This window comes from Hippichthys cyanospilos, chromosome 20 (genome assembly GCF_059441005.1).
Source record: "Hippichthys cyanospilos isolate Australia breed blue-spotted pipefish chromosome 20, RoL_Hcya_1.0, whole genome shotgun sequence".
Taxonomy (NCBI): Eukaryota; Metazoa; Chordata; class Actinopteri; order Syngnathiformes; family Syngnathidae; genus Hippichthys; species Hippichthys cyanospilos.
Genome location: NC_142388.1, coordinates 3,867,385 through 3,887,468, shown reverse-complemented (window position 1 = coordinate 3,887,468; position 20,084 = coordinate 3,867,385). Strand labels below are relative to the sequence as shown.

The 20,084-nt window shown below is 39.6% G+C and overlaps 3 protein-coding genes across 3 annotated transcripts; 2 read left to right on the top strand and 1 right to left on the bottom strand.

The window, feature by feature from the left end:
* Positions 1 to 2,102: 2,102 nt before the first annotated feature.
* On the top strand, positions 2,103 to 9,611 carry hpcal1 (hippocalcin-like 1). The gene is made up of 4 exons (XM_088403296.1): positions 2,103 to 2,356; positions 6,388 to 6,887; positions 7,905 to 8,010; positions 8,840 to 9,611. Exons 2-4 carry the CDS (start codon positions 6,510 to 6,512, stop codon positions 8,935 to 8,937), a joined length of 582 nt encoding a protein of 193 aa, XP_088259422.1. The 5' UTR covers positions 2,103 to 2,356; positions 6,388 to 6,509; the 3' UTR covers positions 8,938 to 9,611.
* A 1-nt stretch (position 9,612) lies between these two features.
* Positions 9,613 to 14,835, bottom strand: pdia6 (protein disulfide isomerase family A, member 6). Its single transcript, XM_088403295.1, has 13 exons — positions 14,687 to 14,835; positions 14,256 to 14,400; positions 14,040 to 14,097; positions 13,465 to 13,591; positions 13,279 to 13,385; positions 13,070 to 13,200; positions 12,382 to 12,496; positions 11,709 to 11,849; positions 11,516 to 11,600; positions 11,272 to 11,344; positions 11,029 to 11,187; positions 10,860 to 10,956; positions 9,613 to 10,068 (listed from the first exon to the last, which is right to left on the bottom strand). The coding sequence occupies exons 1-13, from the start codon at positions 14,703 to 14,705 to the stop codon at positions 9,994 to 9,996; spliced, it is 1,332 nt and encodes a 443-aa protein (XP_088259421.1). The 5' UTR covers positions 14,706 to 14,835; the 3' UTR covers positions 9,613 to 9,993.
* A 699-nt stretch (positions 14,836 to 15,534) lies between these two features.
* LOC148406994 (voltage-gated potassium channel regulatory subunit KCNF1-like) lies at positions 15,535 to 19,057 on the top strand. Its single transcript, XM_088402703.1, has 2 exons — positions 15,535 to 16,369; positions 16,967 to 19,057. Exons 1-2 carry the CDS (start codon positions 15,710 to 15,712, stop codon positions 17,750 to 17,752), a joined length of 1,446 nt encoding a protein of 481 aa, XP_088258829.1. The 5' UTR covers positions 15,535 to 15,709; the 3' UTR covers positions 17,753 to 19,057.
* Positions 19,058 to 20,084: the final 1,027 nt, after the last annotated feature.

Below are 20,084 nucleotides of genomic sequence, written 5' to 3'. Positions count from 1 at the left end.
CCACCTAAACGGAACGTGAACTTTTTAAATTAACGATGCCTTGGTGCACATAGTCCAAAGTTAAACTTATTGTTTCTTTTTATGCATAAAGAAACTAAACTGCAATTATCTGATTAAAGACGAGGCAAGATGTGTTTTTCTTTAAGTAGTATTAGGTGGATTTGTTTTTGGACTTATTAAAGTCACATTTTCCACCTCAATATTTCATTAATACAGTGGAATACAGTGATTGCGTATTCCAACACTCAACTCTGCAGGCCGCTGTAGTCTTAAACTGAAGGGTTTTGAGCGCCCTCTGGAGTACATTTTCTGAATAAAAACAAGTTATGATGAGCATGTTGTATCACTATTGGTGAGGCTGATAGAAGATTTTACTGTATGAACGTCAGAAAATTGGTGCACAGATTAATTGCATCTTCTGCCACCTAGTGGCCGAGTATGTAATTGTCCAGCCTGTCAATATGCAGTATGTTAACGCTTGATCCGCTTTAATTACCATAACTGGCCTCTTGTTAAAAAGGCGTTAAAATTAAAAATACTTTCAACACACTAGATCTCCTCAATAAAATCTGATATGAACTATAGGTATAAAGTTTTATGCTTTAAAAAAAAGCAGGGCCTTTGGTAGGTAATTAATTCATAACATCACTGATTTTAATTATTTTGAAAAAATTACTGTTTTAAAAATCGCATACTCTAACCCCTAGTAAACATAAATGGTCCTTATTATTTATTAATTTTTATCCTTCAACACATCAAATATTTTCTAAAAAATCAGATTTAATAATAGCTATAAAGTTTGTAAATGCTTTTAATGGTTTAAACAGTTTTTGGCAGAACCACTGCAATTCTCACGGAGCAAACCCAAAATGTTTTTTTCCTTGTTTTATTTGAAGTGGCATGATTGAGATCATTTTATTATGATCTTTGGTAGGTCAATATCACTGTTTTTAATGCAATTATATATTTGGAGCAATGACTGTTTAAAAAAAAAAAATCACACAATAATCCCTGTTTGTTTCGTTTTCAGCACATAGCATCTTTTGATATAAAGTTTGTATTTTGTTTCTCTTTTCATATATTTTATGTAGTTTTTATCACAACAACCACTGCTTTTTTTTAAGCAACAAACATAAAATATGCAACCCCGCCCCCCAAAAAAGTTTCACAAGGAAAAATCAAGATTATACAAAGACCTTTGGTAAATCAATAATTCATAACGTCCCTATTTTGAATACATTTCTTTGTATTTGGTATTTGTAAATAGATAATGATGCATAAATAGTAAATAAAACATGTTCGGACCAAATTAAGGGAAATCTTGGCACACAAATGTGTCTCTCTTGGGAATCACTTAATATCATTTAACTGTAGCGCCTTCCCTGCCTTCAGGTAGAGTGATAAACGTGCAATATGCTCATGGGAACAGGTGTCAGGCTTCAGACACACACACACGCATGCACACGCGCACGCAGACTCACACACACGCACACTTGCACGCACGCACACAGTTAATTATTGATCCACTGACCAAAATGCTGACATACACACCACACTTCCTGAAGTGACTAACCTGCACAAGTGAAGGGACAGTCACATGTTCATGGTTAAAAACACCAAACAATTCAGTCTTAAAATATTTGGGGAAATGGATTTAAAAGCTTTTTCAACAGGGCAACTGATTGATTGGTTTTATTCAACTGGTGAAAAATAAAGACTTGCGTTATAATAACGTTCTTCTTCAGTCTTAGTTTTCTAATATTTTTCTTCTCAGACATGTATTTTAGATAGGGAGCTAATAATAGTCGACGGAGATAATTTTTCCACCGGACGCTGCGACTTTTTCTCCGATGGAAGCAGCAGGGAAAGAGTGGAACGATCCATTCCGCGCAAAGGGGGGGGTGAGACACACAAACAAGTCACAGCATCGGCAGAAAAAAATCAAAAACTCACAACGTTCACTCAAAGCATTTCGAGTGAATACTGTAATTCAAATATATATATTTAGTTCACACAAAATTGCAGAAAAAACGCGTATCCGTGTCAAAAACAAAAAGCAAACCCCATTGTTGTTTTTTGGTCGAGTCGGATGGAAATCGAGATCGTGCCACATCTTCCAGCAGCCGTTCTAGCATATAAGCATCGCCGGCAGCCTGTTGTAAAACAAACAACTGTTAGTACACAACAATTTTGCTTTTACAAAAAAAAATCTTGCTTTATTTCTTCCGCGTTGGTTCGCTCATCGGAAGACGCTGAAGTTTGGTGCCACATTCTGATCCGCTGAAGACGACCAAAAAAAAGTGGAGCGACCAAAGCGGACTTTTTAACTGTAAACTCTCGAATCCGACCCTCGCAGGTAATTTTATTTATATTTTTCTTTTTGAATTAGAAAGTTCTTGGGCCGTAAAGTCTTAAAGTCTGCATTCGCCTGTCGTGCCAGTTTTCCCTCAAGACACAATGGTAGTTTGGGGGTTACACCCATTTAAGACGAGACTGCATCACATTCTTTTTTTCTGTCAAGGATGTGAGTGAATTTAGCCTAATGATTTCATTTCAAATTCACATTGCTGCACGATGTTACACTTAGTTAGCGGAAAACGAAGTGAAACCATGATCACGCATCATCAACTCATTGAAAATGTTATTTTTTGTCCATTTCACTAGTGTTGAAGCATCATTTAAAAAAAAACTTTCATACGCATTAAATGTCATTAAAGTAAATAAGAACAGAGGACGACTACACGTTGTGAAGTTATAATGATGGAAATCAAAACATTTGCTTTTCTGTAATTGTGATTTTTAAACAACAGCGAAAACGTGACATAACTGGGAAAAAATACACAATCACAACGGCATTAGTCCACCCACACATTGCACCTACGTGAGATTTTCCATCCAGCTGTATAATTCAGCACAGTAGGGGAGGCCACAGGGACAATGCTAACATTTTCTTATGTTTTTTTTTGTTTTCAACTTTGAGCTATTTTGTGTTCAAACTGCTATGCAAACGAGCCTCAAGTGTCTATTAATAAACGGCATGGAAAATGCCGGAGAAAGGCAAACAAAAAATGCATGATGTAATCTCAAATACAAGGAGTGAAATGTTAAAATTGACCCTGTAGTCTGGGTCAGTTGAAACATGTCTCCGGGGGGGGGGGGGGGGGGATTTGACCCCCCCCCCAAAAAAAAACAAAAAACAAAAAAACAAACCTGAGTATTTGGGTCTACCTCCATACTTTATGTTATAAAATATGTTATAAAACACGCAAAATGTTATAAAACACGCAAAAATAAATAAATAGAAGCGCGTATATCATATTGTATCGATATCGGTATCACACTGCACTACTATATGGGCTACAATATCGTATTGGATAACTAAAGACACTGTATGTTTATTGTTATTATCATTAAAACATTTAAAGAATGCTTTTGTGCCAAATTTGTCATGATGAATTCAAGTTATATTTTATATTTATATAAAATGTACACCCGTTCATTTGTTGCAACTGTCTTTGTGTGCATTAGCATGGCGTTAGCTTAGCTTAGACACTTGCACTAGCAAAGTGTTGGCTTAGAGCTGACAGTTAAAACATTAGCAAATATTCAAATATTCATATTCGACATGATATACGTTTAATGTGTTCAACTATAAAGCAGGCTATGTAATCACAAAAATAATAAAAAAATATTGAGGGAAATATCGCAAGTAGACATGCACTAGCAAGGATATAGCTTAGCTTGGCGCTAACAGTTAAACCGTTAGCAAAACGGGCACATAATCAATATGATATACGTTTAATGAGGTCAACTATAAATCAGGCTATGTTATCACAAAAAGAATAAAACAATTCAGGTAAGGACACTTCAGGATTACTTGTTTTCAGGTTTTGGTCATGTGACATTTGCAAGCTTGCATCGTGATGTCATTTTCAGTCGATAACAACAAAAAATAGCCGCCCCCGGAAATGGATAAAAAATGAATGGATTTTTCCGCTATGTAGAATCCCAGTTTAAGAAGTTGCTAGAAAATTGATCCGCGCTTTTTCGAGGAGAACCTGATGTTTTTAAGCAGTGCTCAGTCAAGCTTAAAAGATTTTTTGGTTGCATAATCACACGAAAGCGAGATACTGTAAGTCATGTATCATCTGTCCTGCCTCAGATTGACAATTGCATTGCCTCCCTTTTTTCCTTGCTTTAGCACCACTATTGGGTTGCCTTGGCAACTGGTGTGTCAGGGGACCTCATCCTGAGCCAGTGCATGATGTTCTCCGCAGTAGTTCAGCGAAAAGCACAAAGCGAGAAGTAATGCCAGAGCTCTTTTTTTTTTTTTTTAAAGCAATTGGCTTCCAACCCAGTTTATGTTGTTTTCATTACTAACACACATACACACACACACACGCCACAGTACAGCGGCATGGAATTCGCGTTTTGTTTGATTTCCATCCAATTAAATAGAATGAGAGGTTGCTTTTAAATGTTTGGCTATTTATAAAGGTTAGATGAAAGCGTTCAACATAAAATGTATATTTAATATTATAGTGAGCCATCACATTGTGAAAAACTAATTACACTTGGGCAACGCTTTGCAGAACATCTGCACTAGCACCACTAGCTTCTCAGAGTGGTGATTATCTTTAGGAGGATGGTGCTCCGGCACCCTGACAAAAATGATCAGTTTTTGGCCCAAAAGGTCAACTGAAATAAGTGTATTTGTTTTCTTTGGGCTATGTATCTAATTTCCTGTAACCCTGAATGACAGGGGGAAAAAAATCACTTATGCTGCATAAACTTTGGACAGACAGAAACTATCGTTTCAAGAAAAGATCCACTGCTTGACCACAAAAAATAACCAGAAATTGCAACAAACTGCTGAACAGCATACCAATATTAACTACAATTATTAATTTATGCACGTTTTTCATAAAAAGAAGCTTACAATGAATATCTCTGTAAAATTATTCAAATCTTCCAATTAGTGGGCTTGCTCACTCACCTTCATGAATAAAGTTGCTCCTAAAAACGTCCATTCTTGTCCAATTAAGTCCCCATTTGCATTTGTAACACTATTAAGCGATGAATATATCAATATTTTTGGTGCACACATATATACAATCTCTTCGTGCACTTCAAACTGTCAACGGTGTTGGAGGAAAAAAAAAATCACCACTTTTTCGATATAAAGGCAATGACAGACTCTTCTTCGCTCAGGGTGGAAGGCGCTAGTGAGCAACGCCTGTCATCTTGTGGTCAATGTAGGTATTGCATCTTTCAATTGCTCAGCGCAGTAAACGGGCTTAACGATTGACGAATTCAAATCATCAACGTAATACAGTAGACAAAAATAAACTACAGGTTTTTTGTTTAAATTCATGTTTGGTTCGTGTTGTGTTTATTCAAGTATATGACACAAGCGGCTTTTAAGGCTCTGCATGTTTTAGAACGGAGGAAGCAGCTAAGAGGATGAAAACAAGGACAACCCTCATTTGTTCCGCTCCCTTAATAAAATCATTCACATCATTTGTTCTATTTACACGTTATCATGCCGTATGTTGGGCTTGTCATCGCCATCCATATTCATGCATGCAATTAAATCACAGCATGAGTCACTTTTTATTCGCTCAATTCTTTGAAGTCATGCATTACCCTAAAAAAAAAGAAAAGAAAAATGGTTTGTTGTTTTGGCACATATGGCAAATCGAATGAAGTGGGCTTGTGAATAAATCTGGCCTGCATTGCAGCCTTCGGGACACACACAGCAACCAGACCATGAGAAACAAACTCATTAGGCCGAGAGGCCACTGAAAAAAGTGGACCGTGCTGCGTATGGCGGCGGGGAATTAGTAATGGCAAGGGTCTGTACATTGATATTATTGTGCAAAGCACATTCTTCTTTTTTGAGAAAAAAAAATCTGAGGAAATGACCCAACTACTGGCGAGGAGGACTTGTTCAATATCAGAGGTTTTCTGCCCTTACTATCAGTGACTGGTATCAGAAACCTCCAAGAGGCCTCAATTTTTCACATATACGTTAATAAATAAATAAATATACACATATAATATAATATATAAGCTATACTAAGGTATCTTGGAGGCCGCCGATACCTGTCGCCGATACAAAAGGCAGAAAACATCTAATATTGAATAAGTCCTCCTCGTCAATAGATGGCGCTGTATTGCGGTCCTTTCCACACATCGGCAACTCATCATTTACGACACAAAGTCACAATTTTTTGGACCTGTGTTAAAAAAAATGTTATATACCAACAGTACCACATGTAACTCAATATTGGTGAGCACTTGAGTAAACACCTGTATTGGTATTGGTGTGAGAAAAGTGCCTAATTTTAATATTACAATCATGAGAGATTTGATGGTTTGCTGCAGGAGAGAAGAGAACTGAGAAGCTGTCCAAAACCAAAGCAGCGGGAGCGCGGAGAGCTTCCAGGGTCACCGCAGAAACAAATCAGCGACCCAGGTTATTACCCTGCTCCTGGGAGCATTGCATCATGGGAAAACAGAACAGTAAGCTCCGGCCTGAGGTCCTAAACGATTTGCGAGAGAACACGGAGTTCACTGACCACGAGCTGCAGGAGTGGTACCGCGGCTTCCTCAAGGACTGCCCCACCGGCCACCTGACGGTGGAGGAGTTCAAGAAGATCTACGCTAACTTTTTCCCCTACGGAGACGCCTCCAAGTTCGCCGAGCACGTTTTCCGCACCTTCGACACCAACGGCGACGCCACCATCGACTTCAGGGAGTTCATCATCGCCCTCAGCGTCACTTCGCGCGGCGGGCTGGAACAAAAATTACGCTGGGCCTTCAGCATGTACGACCTGGATGGAAATGGCTACATCAGTCGCGCCGAGATGCTAGAAATAGTCCAGGTGAGACAACATGGCTTCAAAAAATTGTGTATATAAATTGTGTGTGTGTATATATATATATATATATATATATATATATATATATATATATATATATATATATATATATATATATTAGGGCTAGACCATTTAGGTCAATATTCAATATTATTATAATAAAAAATCAAATAAAAAAAAATTATAAAAAATAATAAAAAAATTCAAGAGCTATTTAAAACTGTTATCTCAGGAAAGTATTTATATTATATATGTACATTTGAAGGTAGCGTGGTATATATATATTTGGTACGTTCGTAAGTCATAACAACTAAATTTTATGCATTTTTATTTTCAGAACACGATGAGTACATAATAAATTTGATTTTTTTTTCTTTTAACACATTAAATATCAAATCTAACATAGATATAGAGTTACTGTCGTTTTTTTGTCTTATTTATGCAATTTGTTTTACTACAACCATTGATTTTTTTTTTTTAAGAACAAACACAAAATATGTATTATTTCCCTCAAAAAAGTTTCAAAGCGGAATGAATAATTGAGATGATTATATTAAGGTCTTTGGTTCATCAATGAATCATAACATCACACCATTTTTTTTTTTTTTTTTTTAGGAATGACAGTTTAAAGAAAAAAAAAAACAATAATTGGTATCAGCCCTGACAAAAACATGCAAAAAAATGCAGAAAAATGTCACCGCTCCAAAATCCACCAGCAGTCTCATCTAACCAAGTTTGAACTTTCAAATCATATTTCTGGTTTTCTCCTGCCATCGTCGCGGTTGCCCTTTTCCGCGGTTATATTTACTCCTCCGGCGTGGAGCGCCGAGCTGCCAGCGGGGTCGCGTCAATATTGCCTTCAGCCTGTTGTGTTGGCCCATAGAAATGCATCAGGGCTTTTTGTTTCTCTTCTTTTTGGTCCTCAGCCAAGCCGGGAGACCTTTTCCATTATTTACAAAAGATTCAATAGTTCAGGTTCTCACTTCTGAGAAAAACCACAGACTAATTCTCATTTCGTAGGCCATTTACAAGATGGTGTCTTCGGTGATGAAGATGCCCGAGGATGAATCCACGCCGGAGAAACGCACGGATAAGATCTTCAGACAGATGGACATCGATAATGACGGTAAGAGATGATAGTGAGTGACGCGTGCCTTCTCGTGGATTTTTTTTTTTTTTTGCAGAGGTGGGTATTTTTTTGCTGGACCTTCACACACCTTAATGTGTGTTCCCTTGTCACTAGACCGTAATATGCAAACATGTCCACTAGGGACACCAAAGAGCATTGTATGCTCAATGTGCGCCTTTGAAACTACACTAAAAAATATGAATCACTTACAATAGGGAGCATACGCACGCCACGATTCAGGAACACGTCTCTCTCCTAAGTAATTTTTCAGAAATAGATAACATAAGACTGAGGGGGTTTTTTTCCAGAAAAGTAAAAATCAAGGTTTTGCTATGCCCAATTTACAAGAGAATGGATTTTTGACATTTCTTACTGTCAAACTTGGATTTCCTGGCTAAGAGTCAATCACCACTGCAATGTGCCCATGGGTTACTGAACGCTCAACAAAGTGTAAGCGATTTATTCATTCAAAACAACCTCAGCCAATAGACGTCCGCTGTCTAGCTTGTCCTGTTAATTATTTTAGTAAGATGCGTCAAAATTCGGTTTATGGCATATTATTGACAGGTCAATCTTCCTTGAATGGTGTCGAGTAAAAAAAAAAATCATTTTTAAGTTACCATTTAATAGAGGACGCATCCATATTTCTGGCCTTCGTTTTTTGGGGGGGAAAAAAAGCACATTTTATATTTGGGGAATTACGGTAATACTAGTAGGAAAAAAGTTGTTGTACCTGAATGATGCTAAGCAAACAACGCCCCCTGTTGGCCAACTTTTGACTCAAGCCAGATCTGGACTCAAAATGCTTTTTGTGCATTGTGAGCAGGTCGTTTGTCCTTGGAGGAGTTCATCAAAGGTGCCAAGAGCGACCCGTCCATCGTCCGACTGCTGCAGTCCGATCAGGGAACCTCTCGTCAGTTCTGAGGCAAAAAGCATGCGCTCCTAAGCGTGTTACAACACTCCACCATATTGTTTACATCAGGGTTTCCAAACCGTAACATTAGAAACGTTTCCTCTGCTAAAATAATCCGTGCACTGGCATCTACATATAATGTGGAGGGAAAACCAGACAAGAAGTCATTGAACGTGCTCATTCACTGCCATGGACGGCTATACACGTCAAAGTTATTTTTAGTCGGTCATTCACAAAAAAAAAACAAAAAAGTAACTAAGCTGGCAGTGTGACCCCCCCCCTCACCCATTTTGTGACCAGACCCTTGTTTTGGAAACTCTGCTTTTCATAATTATGTGTTTTTATTTCTGTGGATTGTTGCTCTTTCTCTTGCTTTGAAATGAAGGACTTGTCCTCCCAGAGTTAAGTGCCATATCATATATTTAAAGACTGGATTCCAAACATGGCAAGTATTAGGACTCAAGCTTAACACCACCATTTTCAAATCCGTTGCTCAGGAATGCTCGATGGCTCTTGTACACAAAAGACGTATCTGCCTTTTAGTATTGCATGCACTTTGTGATATAATGCATCTTATGTAGTGACTTTAAATAGAGAGACCGTGGCTGTTTTTATTGTTTTATTATTGTAACAAATGTTTTCACACAATTGAAATAAAGTTTGTGTAATAAAAATCTACACAAGATCCCCCCCCCCCTTCCCTCCAACATTTTGCACCCATTAAATTGCAAACTGAGAAAAAGAAATATGATGCCGTGTGAGGGGTTTGATCGGTGTTATTTGAGTCCATGTTTAAAATGCGGGAAATGAATGAAGAAGGAAAAAAAAAATCTTGTTTTAAATATGTTGAAACGTTCAGGTATTTATGTGATTGACGCATGACTTAACCAAAGATGAAATTTCGGGCATCCCCTCTGGAGTATTTCAGTAACTGCGACCGACCGGGCCTTCCATTCATCCACAGGAGAAGGGGAGGTGGCTCGCACAGGACCGGACCACATCCAAGCGAACCCGCCTGGATCAATTCCCAGTCCCCTCCTATTTGTTCCCTATTTTCATTGGGAGCCTCATAACTCAATCTTCTTGTCAAAGTCATCATCCAGATCCACGTCACTGAGGTCGTATTCCTCTTCCTCGGGAAGCTGGCGGCGAGAGAACATTATTTTTTTTTATTTTTACACAATTTAACAATTGTTTCATGTTCCAATTAATTTTTGCGTAATTTGAAAAGAAATGCACTATTCCTGCCACGGCATTTAAAAACAATTGCAGAAGCTGTTAACATCTCAAATGCTCCATGAAGTACCACACACATATGCTGTTTTAGAAATTGTCTGAATTTTTTTCAAGATGTACCCCCCGTGAAATATTTATTTTCAGCCAAGTACACAAATAACAGCCAATATTTTTGGATTGGGTAGAGGCAGTAGAGTGCTACACCATTCGTGCTTGAATAAATAAACTTTAAGGTATCATGAGGCGTAGTTTATTCAGCAACTTCAGAGGATAGTTTGTGTAACATCTTTTTGGATCTGATGGAATATTGTGCATCAGTAATAAGTATGAAACTTCTAAAGACAGAATGTCTTGCAAAGGCGCCGCTAGAACACAATTTAGCAATAGGGTGCTTCATGTTCCAATTCATTTGCTCTTAATTTGAAAAGACAAACTGTTGCTGCCATGTCATTCAAAAGCATCGTACGCGTCCCTAATGTAAACTTTGCAATCAAATAAATCCCAAGGGATGGTGCCATTTTGAACTTCTGTTTTGACAACCTATAGTAATTTATGGCCACCTACTGTTTTTTTTTTTTTTTAAATGCTTTTTGTATCTCGATAAATAACCCAAATCGTAATTGATACTTTGGTGTTAAAAATCTCCTTAGCCCTATTAGGGAACCATTGTTTCTTCACAGGAATTTCCTAAACTCACCTGTCCATCTTTTCCATCCCATGGTTCCACGGAGTGAATTTTTGGCATTGTCCCGCCTGCCAATGTGGCGGTCGAGCCTCGTCCAACAGAAAGCTCCCTGGAAAAAAAAATAGCAAAGACCCGTGTTACTTCCTGCTTTTAACTTGGCAAAGATGCGTGCAGAGCTCACCTGAGGAATTCGTGAATCCCAGTTTCACTAAATGAGCCCCTGAGCAGAGCGAATTTCATCTTGCGCGCGTTGATGGCGGCCATGGCGGGGTAACCGAAGCCGCCGATACCCAGAGAGGCCTCCAGCTCCATTTGACTGCCGGCCTCAGCCCAAAGCCAGCTGATAAGTGGAAAAAAAAAGCAGGGAGTCAAAGACACTTCTTACTCAAGATCAGAGTCCCAAACAAGCAGCTTTCACTCTTACCCCCACATCTTCTTCTTGTACTTGTCGGCCATCTTGACCATCACGTCCAGGTAACCGTTTCGACCAGCGGCACCTGTTCAAAGAAACGGTCCAAGGGCTTTTATTAAGTATCTGGGATTGAATGGGAGTCTTTAAAAAAAAAAAAAAAAATTAATTAATTAAAAAAAACGTGAAAATACGTCCCTGGCATTGAATGAGTTAAAATTGTGAAAACTACAGTTGGCTGGACATTGTGCATGCTCACCTGTGTCCAGAATGTGTGGGAGGATGCCAATGACACACAACTGACTGTCCTCACAAGTCTTCTTAAGGACATCTTCGTTAAGAATCTGAAAGACACATTTTCTCAGATGAATGAGCCCGAACCACAACGTAGTCTTCCTGACATGTGCGGTCAAAAGTTTAGAGACGGTCAAATGAGTCATCAATCAACGAACCTCAAGGAGTTCAGGAGCTGGAGCGTTATCCGAAAAGAGATCCAAGGCTCTCTCGATGATGTCGCCGCGGGAACGCCCCCCTTGGTAGTCCTCAGGCTCCTCCCCTTTACGGAAGATTTTGATTGTGGGAAAACCTCGGATCTGCATTGAGACAAAACAAAATGGACGGTTAAAGCAATGATTCCGCACTACTTTGTGGTTAACACGTTTGATTATGAGAACTAGTAATACAAGTCGGGCCGACTTAAAAATATACATTGACATTTATAGGAACAATATGGGCACAACTCAGCAAGCGCTTTGTTTCTGACAAAACTATTTGCAAACTTCTTTTTATGAACTTTTTCAATGCCAAGAGTTATCGGAAAATAAAACCTGTAGAGGGCCAGTATATTTAGCATTTTCACTCCTTGCTAGGTCTATGTAAATATGGGTGAAGGATTGACTTCCATTCTTCAGTTACACTTGCATGCAGGTAAAAGCTGTGTTATAAGTGTAGAAACACTGCCGTCCAATGGTCACAGTTAGCAATACATTGGCTCACATTAGTCAATGTTAGCTCCTATCCATAAAATATGAATTTAAAAATGTATAAAAACCAAAAAAATGAGTTCACTCAACTGCTACAAACATTTCCATTCGTTTTTTTTTTTTTTTTGTCAATTTGTCTCACCCCATAGCGGCTGGAAACGCCCTGATGTACTGTTGCATCCACGGCTCCCAGGCGAACTTTGCCCTTTGTCTGCTCCTTGACAGCCGAAGCGGCAGCTGCCCATTCGGGTTCCAGGCTGGTGATTGCAAAAAAATGTCACGTTATATTTCACATTAGATCGCTTAAATATACTGTACAATGAACTCAAACTTCATTGGTTTCAGAATTCTGCTTGATAGATATTTATATATAATTTTTTTTCAACTGAACAGCTTTCTAGCAGACAATCATTATGTCTGTCTTTGTAGTCCGACGTGATGATGACACTAAGACATTAACTGGTCTCTATTGCGGGAAAATCAATGTAATAAATCCATTAAAATGCATCTCAAAAATTGATAATGGTTTTATATAGTCCGAAATTTGGACAATTCTTATTTTTGCACACAAAATCTCACACGTCTAGTTGCAATCACATAGAAATATCATAATCGTTGCATTTTACATGTTTTAATCATCTGCTGAAAATTTCAGCTCCATAGTGTATTTTTCCCCATTGATTCTCTTATAATATCACAAATAAATCAAAGGAATTTCTAAAATTCAACATAATGCCTCAAGTTAAGAATGGACGGTGTAACTAACTGTTAAGTAGGGCTGTAGAATTTTTCCTTAAAATGATCGAACAGCATGTCCAAGTCCAACTCACTTCTTGCAGTGTCCACACCAGGGAGCGAAGAACTCCACCATCCACACATCGTCACTGCCCAGCACCATTTTGTCAAAGTTGTCATCCGTGAGCTCCACCACGTCCTTTTGACTGCCGCCGTCTCCGCCACTCTGCCGGTGGGGTTAAAAAAAAAATAAAAAAATCACATTCAGCCCTGCTTCGTTATTTACCGTTGACTCTCATCCTACCTGTTTGCTATATCCCGAGCTGCCGGATTTGCCGCTAAGTCGTTCTTTGACCAGGGCGCGGAGGGCGCTCATGGCGCCGTCGACGATTGCTTGGCTAGTTCGCCCACCTGAGGAATAAAGATAATTCAAAATAAGAAAATATTTTCCACCGAGGCCGTATGAACAAAGACACTTTATCGCAAGTACCTTGATATTGCTCGGGGTTGTTCTTGTTGGCGCCAAAAATCTTGATAGTGGGAAAGCCGGAAATGCCATACTGGCTTCCCAAAGACTTGTGCTGGTCGGCATCCACTGCGCCAACTTTGACAATACCCTGAGAGAGAACACACGCCATAAATTGAAGCAGATGAACTGCTAGATGTTTTAATCCTTGTGGTATTATGGTACAAATTATGGCAATTCCTTTGATTTATTTATGATATCATAGTAAAATCAATGGAAGAAAAAACACTTGTAGAGCTGAAATTTCCAGGAGACGACTAAAACGTACGATTTTAATATGCGACGATTCAGACATTTTTATGTGATTGCAGCTGGATGTGCAAACTTTTGAGGACAAAAATGTCTAAATTTTGGACCATTGAACAATTGTGATGCCATTGAACAATTAAAGGTTGAAGAAAAAAAATATTAATAAATATCTTTAATTATTGCACCTTTAAATGAATTTAGAAATTTAGGAAAAAATGTAACGTTTGCAAAATGTGTGCACACAGGTTAAATGTGTTCATCACAACTGGTAGTAAAAAGCTCATTTATACCTTAAGGGCTGTCGCTGCCTTCTTCCAGTCTGGTGTCAACCTTTGACAGTGGCCACACCTGATGAAGACAAGGCATGTCCATATTTTATCCACCAGTGCTAATTTACATCAAGAATGAGCAGAAAATGATCATAGTTGACTTCCGCTTTTGATTTGGTTGCCGGAGTACCCCTAGGCACCGCCTTAGGTCCACATAAGATGTGTCAATGTATTCACCATGGGGCGTAGAACTCGATCAGCCACAGACTGTCGCTCTGGATCACCTCTCTGTTAAAGTTGGACGGGTTCAGTTCGATCACATCGTCGCTGGGGGAATAAAATGCTTGAACACCGACAAGCAGCGAGCAGCCCAGCAACACTCCTGCACACAAGTCCAAACAACACGATCCTTACTCTCAAGCTAACCATCACATTTGCAAATAACCAACAAGGTCGCTGATCTAAAACACGATTTATTCCGAATTGGCGTAATATTGTTCTTAGTGTGGGAAAGCGTCAAAATGTACATTTCAATTGAATTAAAGTGGCCTGCCAATGATGTTAGGTTATTCAAGCTAGGTAATGAGCCAAATTCCACAATCGCTTAAGGTAAAATTGCTAAAACAGTGCACTTTGAGGACCTAATATTAAAATTGGATTCCACTTACCAGAAAGTAAACGTTTCATTGTTTATGCGTCCAAGCCTTCTCTATAACAGCAAACACTACGCCGCGCCGCTTGCTATAGGAGTCTCAAAAAAGCAGTGGAGGAGATTCACCGTGGCCCACGCCGATTGGCTGAATACAAGCGATGCAACCAAACTATTACCGCCGATTGGTTGAGACAGGCATTTCCGAGTGGCCGACCAATCGGAAAGCGCCGTGTAGGGTTTTTGGGGAAGCGTTTTGTTCATAACAAAAGTGATAAGATGAGTCATAATTAGTTATTTTATCATTGTACAAAAGAACAAGCAAATTTAGTTTTTATTAGAACGACGAAGGAATCGTGGCAAAAGCCGACACACCACTTATACTTTCTGGATTAAAAGTGTAATAGTAACGTTATCATCAGAGCAACTCCGCGAAGTTGATTTCCAAAAATACCCAATTAAAACCATTAATTTGGTTATGGCGTGTAATGGCTTTTTATTTAAAAGTTCCCTTAACCATAAGTACAAATACAAACCACTTATGTGCCTGGGTTCAAAATGTATTACTTTTTTGCCACTAGATGGAGACAAACGACCAACAAAGCCTGGGAATAAATGTTATTTTAGTAATTGTAGCAGTTTGTACAAATCACTTGCCATTAATAATATCGTTTGGCTAAAAATAAAACTCCTTGAACTCTTGGAAGACATGTGCAGTGGAAAAATAGACATTGAAGTGTTTGCATTTGTTGGAAGAGTTTAAAAATTGTTCTAACCGGAAACGAAATTTAAAAAATAAAAGCTAAACTCTTATTTGACTCCCTTACCGGAAATGATTTGTTCGATCAGTTCGAGCTTGATTCTACTTGCGCTTCAAATCCAACTTTGTCCACTTTCAGATCTGCAAAACGCCAGCGCGTGGAAGCAAGGACACTTCACTCTCTGCTTAAGAATTTCTTTCTTTTCATTTCTTTTATTCAATAAAATCTTGTACTTGACCTAAACGACAATATTGGGAAACCCCACTCCCCAGCGCAACACAATGTGGGGACCCCACAGGAGCCGGTATCGGAGCGGCTCCGGAGCCAGCGAGGAGCCGGAGATCGTGGTCAACATCGGGGGGCTGAAACAGGTGTTTAGCCGGGACGTTCTCAACCGCTTCCCGGACACCCGTCTGGCCGAACTGCTGAACTGTGTGTCCCCTTTGCCCACGGAGGACATTTCATCACTGTGTGATGACTACGACCCTGATAAGGCAGAGTTCTATTTCGACAGGGATCCGGATGCGTTCAAGTGCATCACGGAGCTTTATTATTACGGGGAGATCCACGTCAAGCGAGGCATCTGCCCCATCTGCTTCATGAAGGAGATGGACTTCTGGAAAATTGACTCGGATTTTCTGGATGAGTGCTGCAAGAGCCACTTGAAGGAAGTGGAGGATGAGCTGGAGGAGATCGCTGAGAAGGTGAGGACCATCCTGGTGGACCGGGAGGGAGACCCAAGCATCAGTACCTGGCAGCGCTTCCAGACGTGTGCGTGGAGGCTGATGGAGAAGCCCGAGTCGTCTGTGCCAGCTCACATCATCGCCATCCTCTCCTTCCTCTTCATCCTCATCTCCTCCGTGGTCATGTGCGTCAGCACCATACCAGACCTGCAGGTGGAGGACGAGGAGGGGAACCTCACGGAGAACCCTACTTTGGAGGTTACGCTGATAAATGCAACTTCAAAAACTGACTTGCATTTCTTGCTGTTATTGTTTGTCTCAAACTATATTAAAAGATGGACAGTAACATAAAATACTCCCAAATCATCTTTCCTACTTAAAATTAAAGTAAATGCCATCAAAATATTTACAAGAAAAAAAACAAGCTTTTCTGATGCTATTCTGAAATAAGTCAGTAAAGTGTATCATACTATACATTTAAATATATAATATATTAATTGTATCACTTTGTGGTGTGACTTGGCCACTGGGGGCAGCATAATACAAACAAACGAAGAAATTCCCTGTATGGTGCTGGAATAGCAAAGATTTATTGCATAGGATAAAGAATATATGCTTGTGAGTATAATAGGCGACTACTAAAACCAGATATAAGGTCGTTACATGTTTTAATTTATTGTATCGAGTACTCGAGGAAGCTGCTGATACCAGCCAAACATTCATACTGTTTTCTTACTGTTCTTCCATTTTTTTTGTTCTAATCTTTTTCTATTCTGTTGCAAAAAACATTAAATAAAATGAGAAGCTTTGGGATTTGGATGCAAAAACAATCATGTCACGTTTTTGTTGTTTCAGTTCATCGAGACGGTGTGCATTGGCTGGTTCACCATCGAGTACGTCCTGCGGCTGATCTCGTCCCCGAACAAGGTCAAGTTTGCGCTGGCCTTCATGAACGTGGTGGACTTCATGGCCATCATGCCTTTCTTCGTGGTGCTCCTCCTCACCTCGCTGGGCGCCGGCGTGATGGAGCTGGCCAACGTGCAGCAGGCGGTTCAGGCCTTACGCATCATGCGCATCGCCCGCATCTTCAAGTTGGCTCGCCATTCGTCGGGACTCCAGACTCTCACCAGTGCCCTGAAGAGCAGCCTGAAGGAGCTGGGCCTGCTCCTCATGTACATGGGCGTGGGGGTGTTCCTCTTCTCAGCGCTGGGCTACACCGTGGAGCAGAACCACCCGGAGACGTTATTCACCAGTATCCCGCAGTCCTTCTGGTGGGCCGTGATCACCATGACGACGGTCGGTTACGGCGACGTGTACCCCAAGACCACCTTGGGCCGCTGCAACGCCGCCATCAGCTTCCTGTGCGGCGTGATCGCCATCGCCCTGCCCATCCATCCCATCATCAACAATTTTGTGCTGTTCTACAACAAGCAGCAGGTTCTGGAGACGGCCGCCAAGCACGAGATCGAGCTGATGGCGTTGCGCTCCGACCCGGACGGCGGCGCCGCCCACAAACATGCGTGTGGCGCCGGGGACTCTCATTTAGCGTTCCTGAAGACGCCTCGCAAGTCCAAAACAGTCAACCAAGGCCCCAACGTGGACGCTATAACAGCTGAGAGCAAACAATCAACAGTTGTCTGAAGAGTTCCTCGCATGGACGCGATGGAACGGGCGGGGTCACCATTTTAGGGTGGCCAAACTGAAAAAAAAAACTGCAACCACAGCAAAATAATCAGTTTCTCTGCTTTTGCTATTTAATGGTACTGTATATGGAACTTCCGGGTTGTGATTATAATCCATTCTGTGACCAAACCGCTAAGCTAATGTGTTCCATTAAAATGAATGGAAAAACAATAAATGTTACAGCCAGGAATGTGCTGAAAGTGCCAAAAAATATGGAACAAAAAAAGAAAACATACATAAAGGTGAATTAATAACAAGGCCTGTCTGCTAGCAAAATCGCTCTGCTGTCTTAGCCTTTACAAACAATACACTCATCTGTTTGCTATCGCTATATCGTATAGCTAGCAGGAAAATGGCTACCACATCCCACAATGCAACACGGCTTTAGTGTAGCAAACTGTCCCCAGACCATGAAGCCTCACTAACACCGTTAAAAGCTAGACTTTAGCTAGCTAATCGCAAGCGAGGCAGACACTGGCTAGCTAATCACAAGCTAGGCAGACACAAGCTTGCTAATCGCAAGCTAGTCAGTCTCTAGCTAGCTAACAGCATACATACTGTATATTTCAACAGCTGAAAAAAGCATAGCGGGCCGCAAATGGCCCCCGAGTCGTAGTTAGGACAACTACAGTCTGGGCGCTGAAAAGGCGCTTTACAAGTATCATATTTTTAACATTGTCAATTTAAAATTATAGTGATGAATGATTGTAACTCAGAAGCACTTTTAAAGGAAAGAACGGGTTTGAAGAGACATTCAACTATTCACCCGATTAGCTGTGCCTTTGCGATTCCCTTCAGTCGGATGGATTGTGAAATTGAACAGCTAGCTGCATGTACCATACGTGATTAAAAAAAAAGTCAGTTTGTGATATGAAAAGACCAAGATGAATACATGTCTCAATTGAGAAAAAAAAATGTATTTTTGAAAGCAGAAGTAAAAGCAAGCATTTACCTGCAACCGTTTCAACACATTGTTATTTCATATGTTTGTTTATGTGTGATAATAGAAGGTGCGGCGAGAGGAAAACATGCACTGGCCGCAGCCTTGCAACATTTTACCGACCGCGTAACAGCCTGGCTTGTACATTATAATGTATTTATTATTGTTGAAAAACATTTCATTTTTTAAATGTGTGATGGCGTTTTGTGTGATAGCGGTAGAGCTTTGGGTTCAAAAATTGTAAATTTTTTTTCAGATATCGATTTTTCCAATTCATTTTCTCCACTAGTGTACCTAATAAAGTGTCCAGTGAGTATACGAAATTCTGAAGGCCTGTTGGTGGTTGGAACGAAATTTCACAGCTGTTCCCAGTGTGTCTGTCCTGTCGCCGTCATTTTGGGCATCGGCGTGACTGTGAGGCATCAGATATGAATTGGAGTCAGTGCGGCGGAATGTTTAAAAGGTCGTGACCCTCTATTCTCTATAGCCGCTCTAAAACTGACACTGCCAGTTTGCGTGCTTGCTTTGACTGCAGGACATTTAACCGTGATGATATTTAGTCTCCGCCTTGGAGGATATCTGGATCGAGTTGTTCATTAACTCTTTTTATTTTTTAAATCATTCTGGATGATCATATTTAACGTTTTCTTTATTTTGTATTATTATAATTCACCTAGTTTATCGAATTTGGCCAAAATCTTCTCCATGCATTCTCAAAAAAAAAAAAAAAAAAAAAAAAAAAAAAAAACGTCAAATGATGTCAATGGCACTCCTTGGTTGGATTCCCAATGATGTATAACAATAACAATGTATAGGTCAGGCAGAGGAGTACAAACTATGGCCCAGAGGCCCATTTGTGGACTGCTCTTTATTTTTTACTGGCCTGCGGCATATATTAAAAATGAAAAAGCTAGTGAAAAAAAAAAGGGTGTAAAAAAAAAAAAAGAAAAAATTGTACTTGGACTAATTAATCGGTTGACGGTTAAATCGGTTTACATGCTGTAGAGCTTTATGCAAATATAAAGATAAGAAACTATTAATGACAATGTCTAATAATAACACTGGGAAATGAAAATATATTTTTTAGAAGCAAAAAACTTTCTACTTTTCTGTATGCAAGCTCTTTATTAAATTATTTTTGCCTCATTAAATTAAGTTATATATGAATGGTATTTTAACTACTAGTAATCAAGTCTAATTTTGTGTATGATGACATAAATACCTTATTTTAATTTGTCTGTCCTGGTAGCATTGATATTGGAATAAAGTTGTTTGTAAAAGACTTATTTTGGTTCAACAGAAGGGTAATAAAACTTGCTTTCAGAGGACGAAAGAAATCACAGAATATTT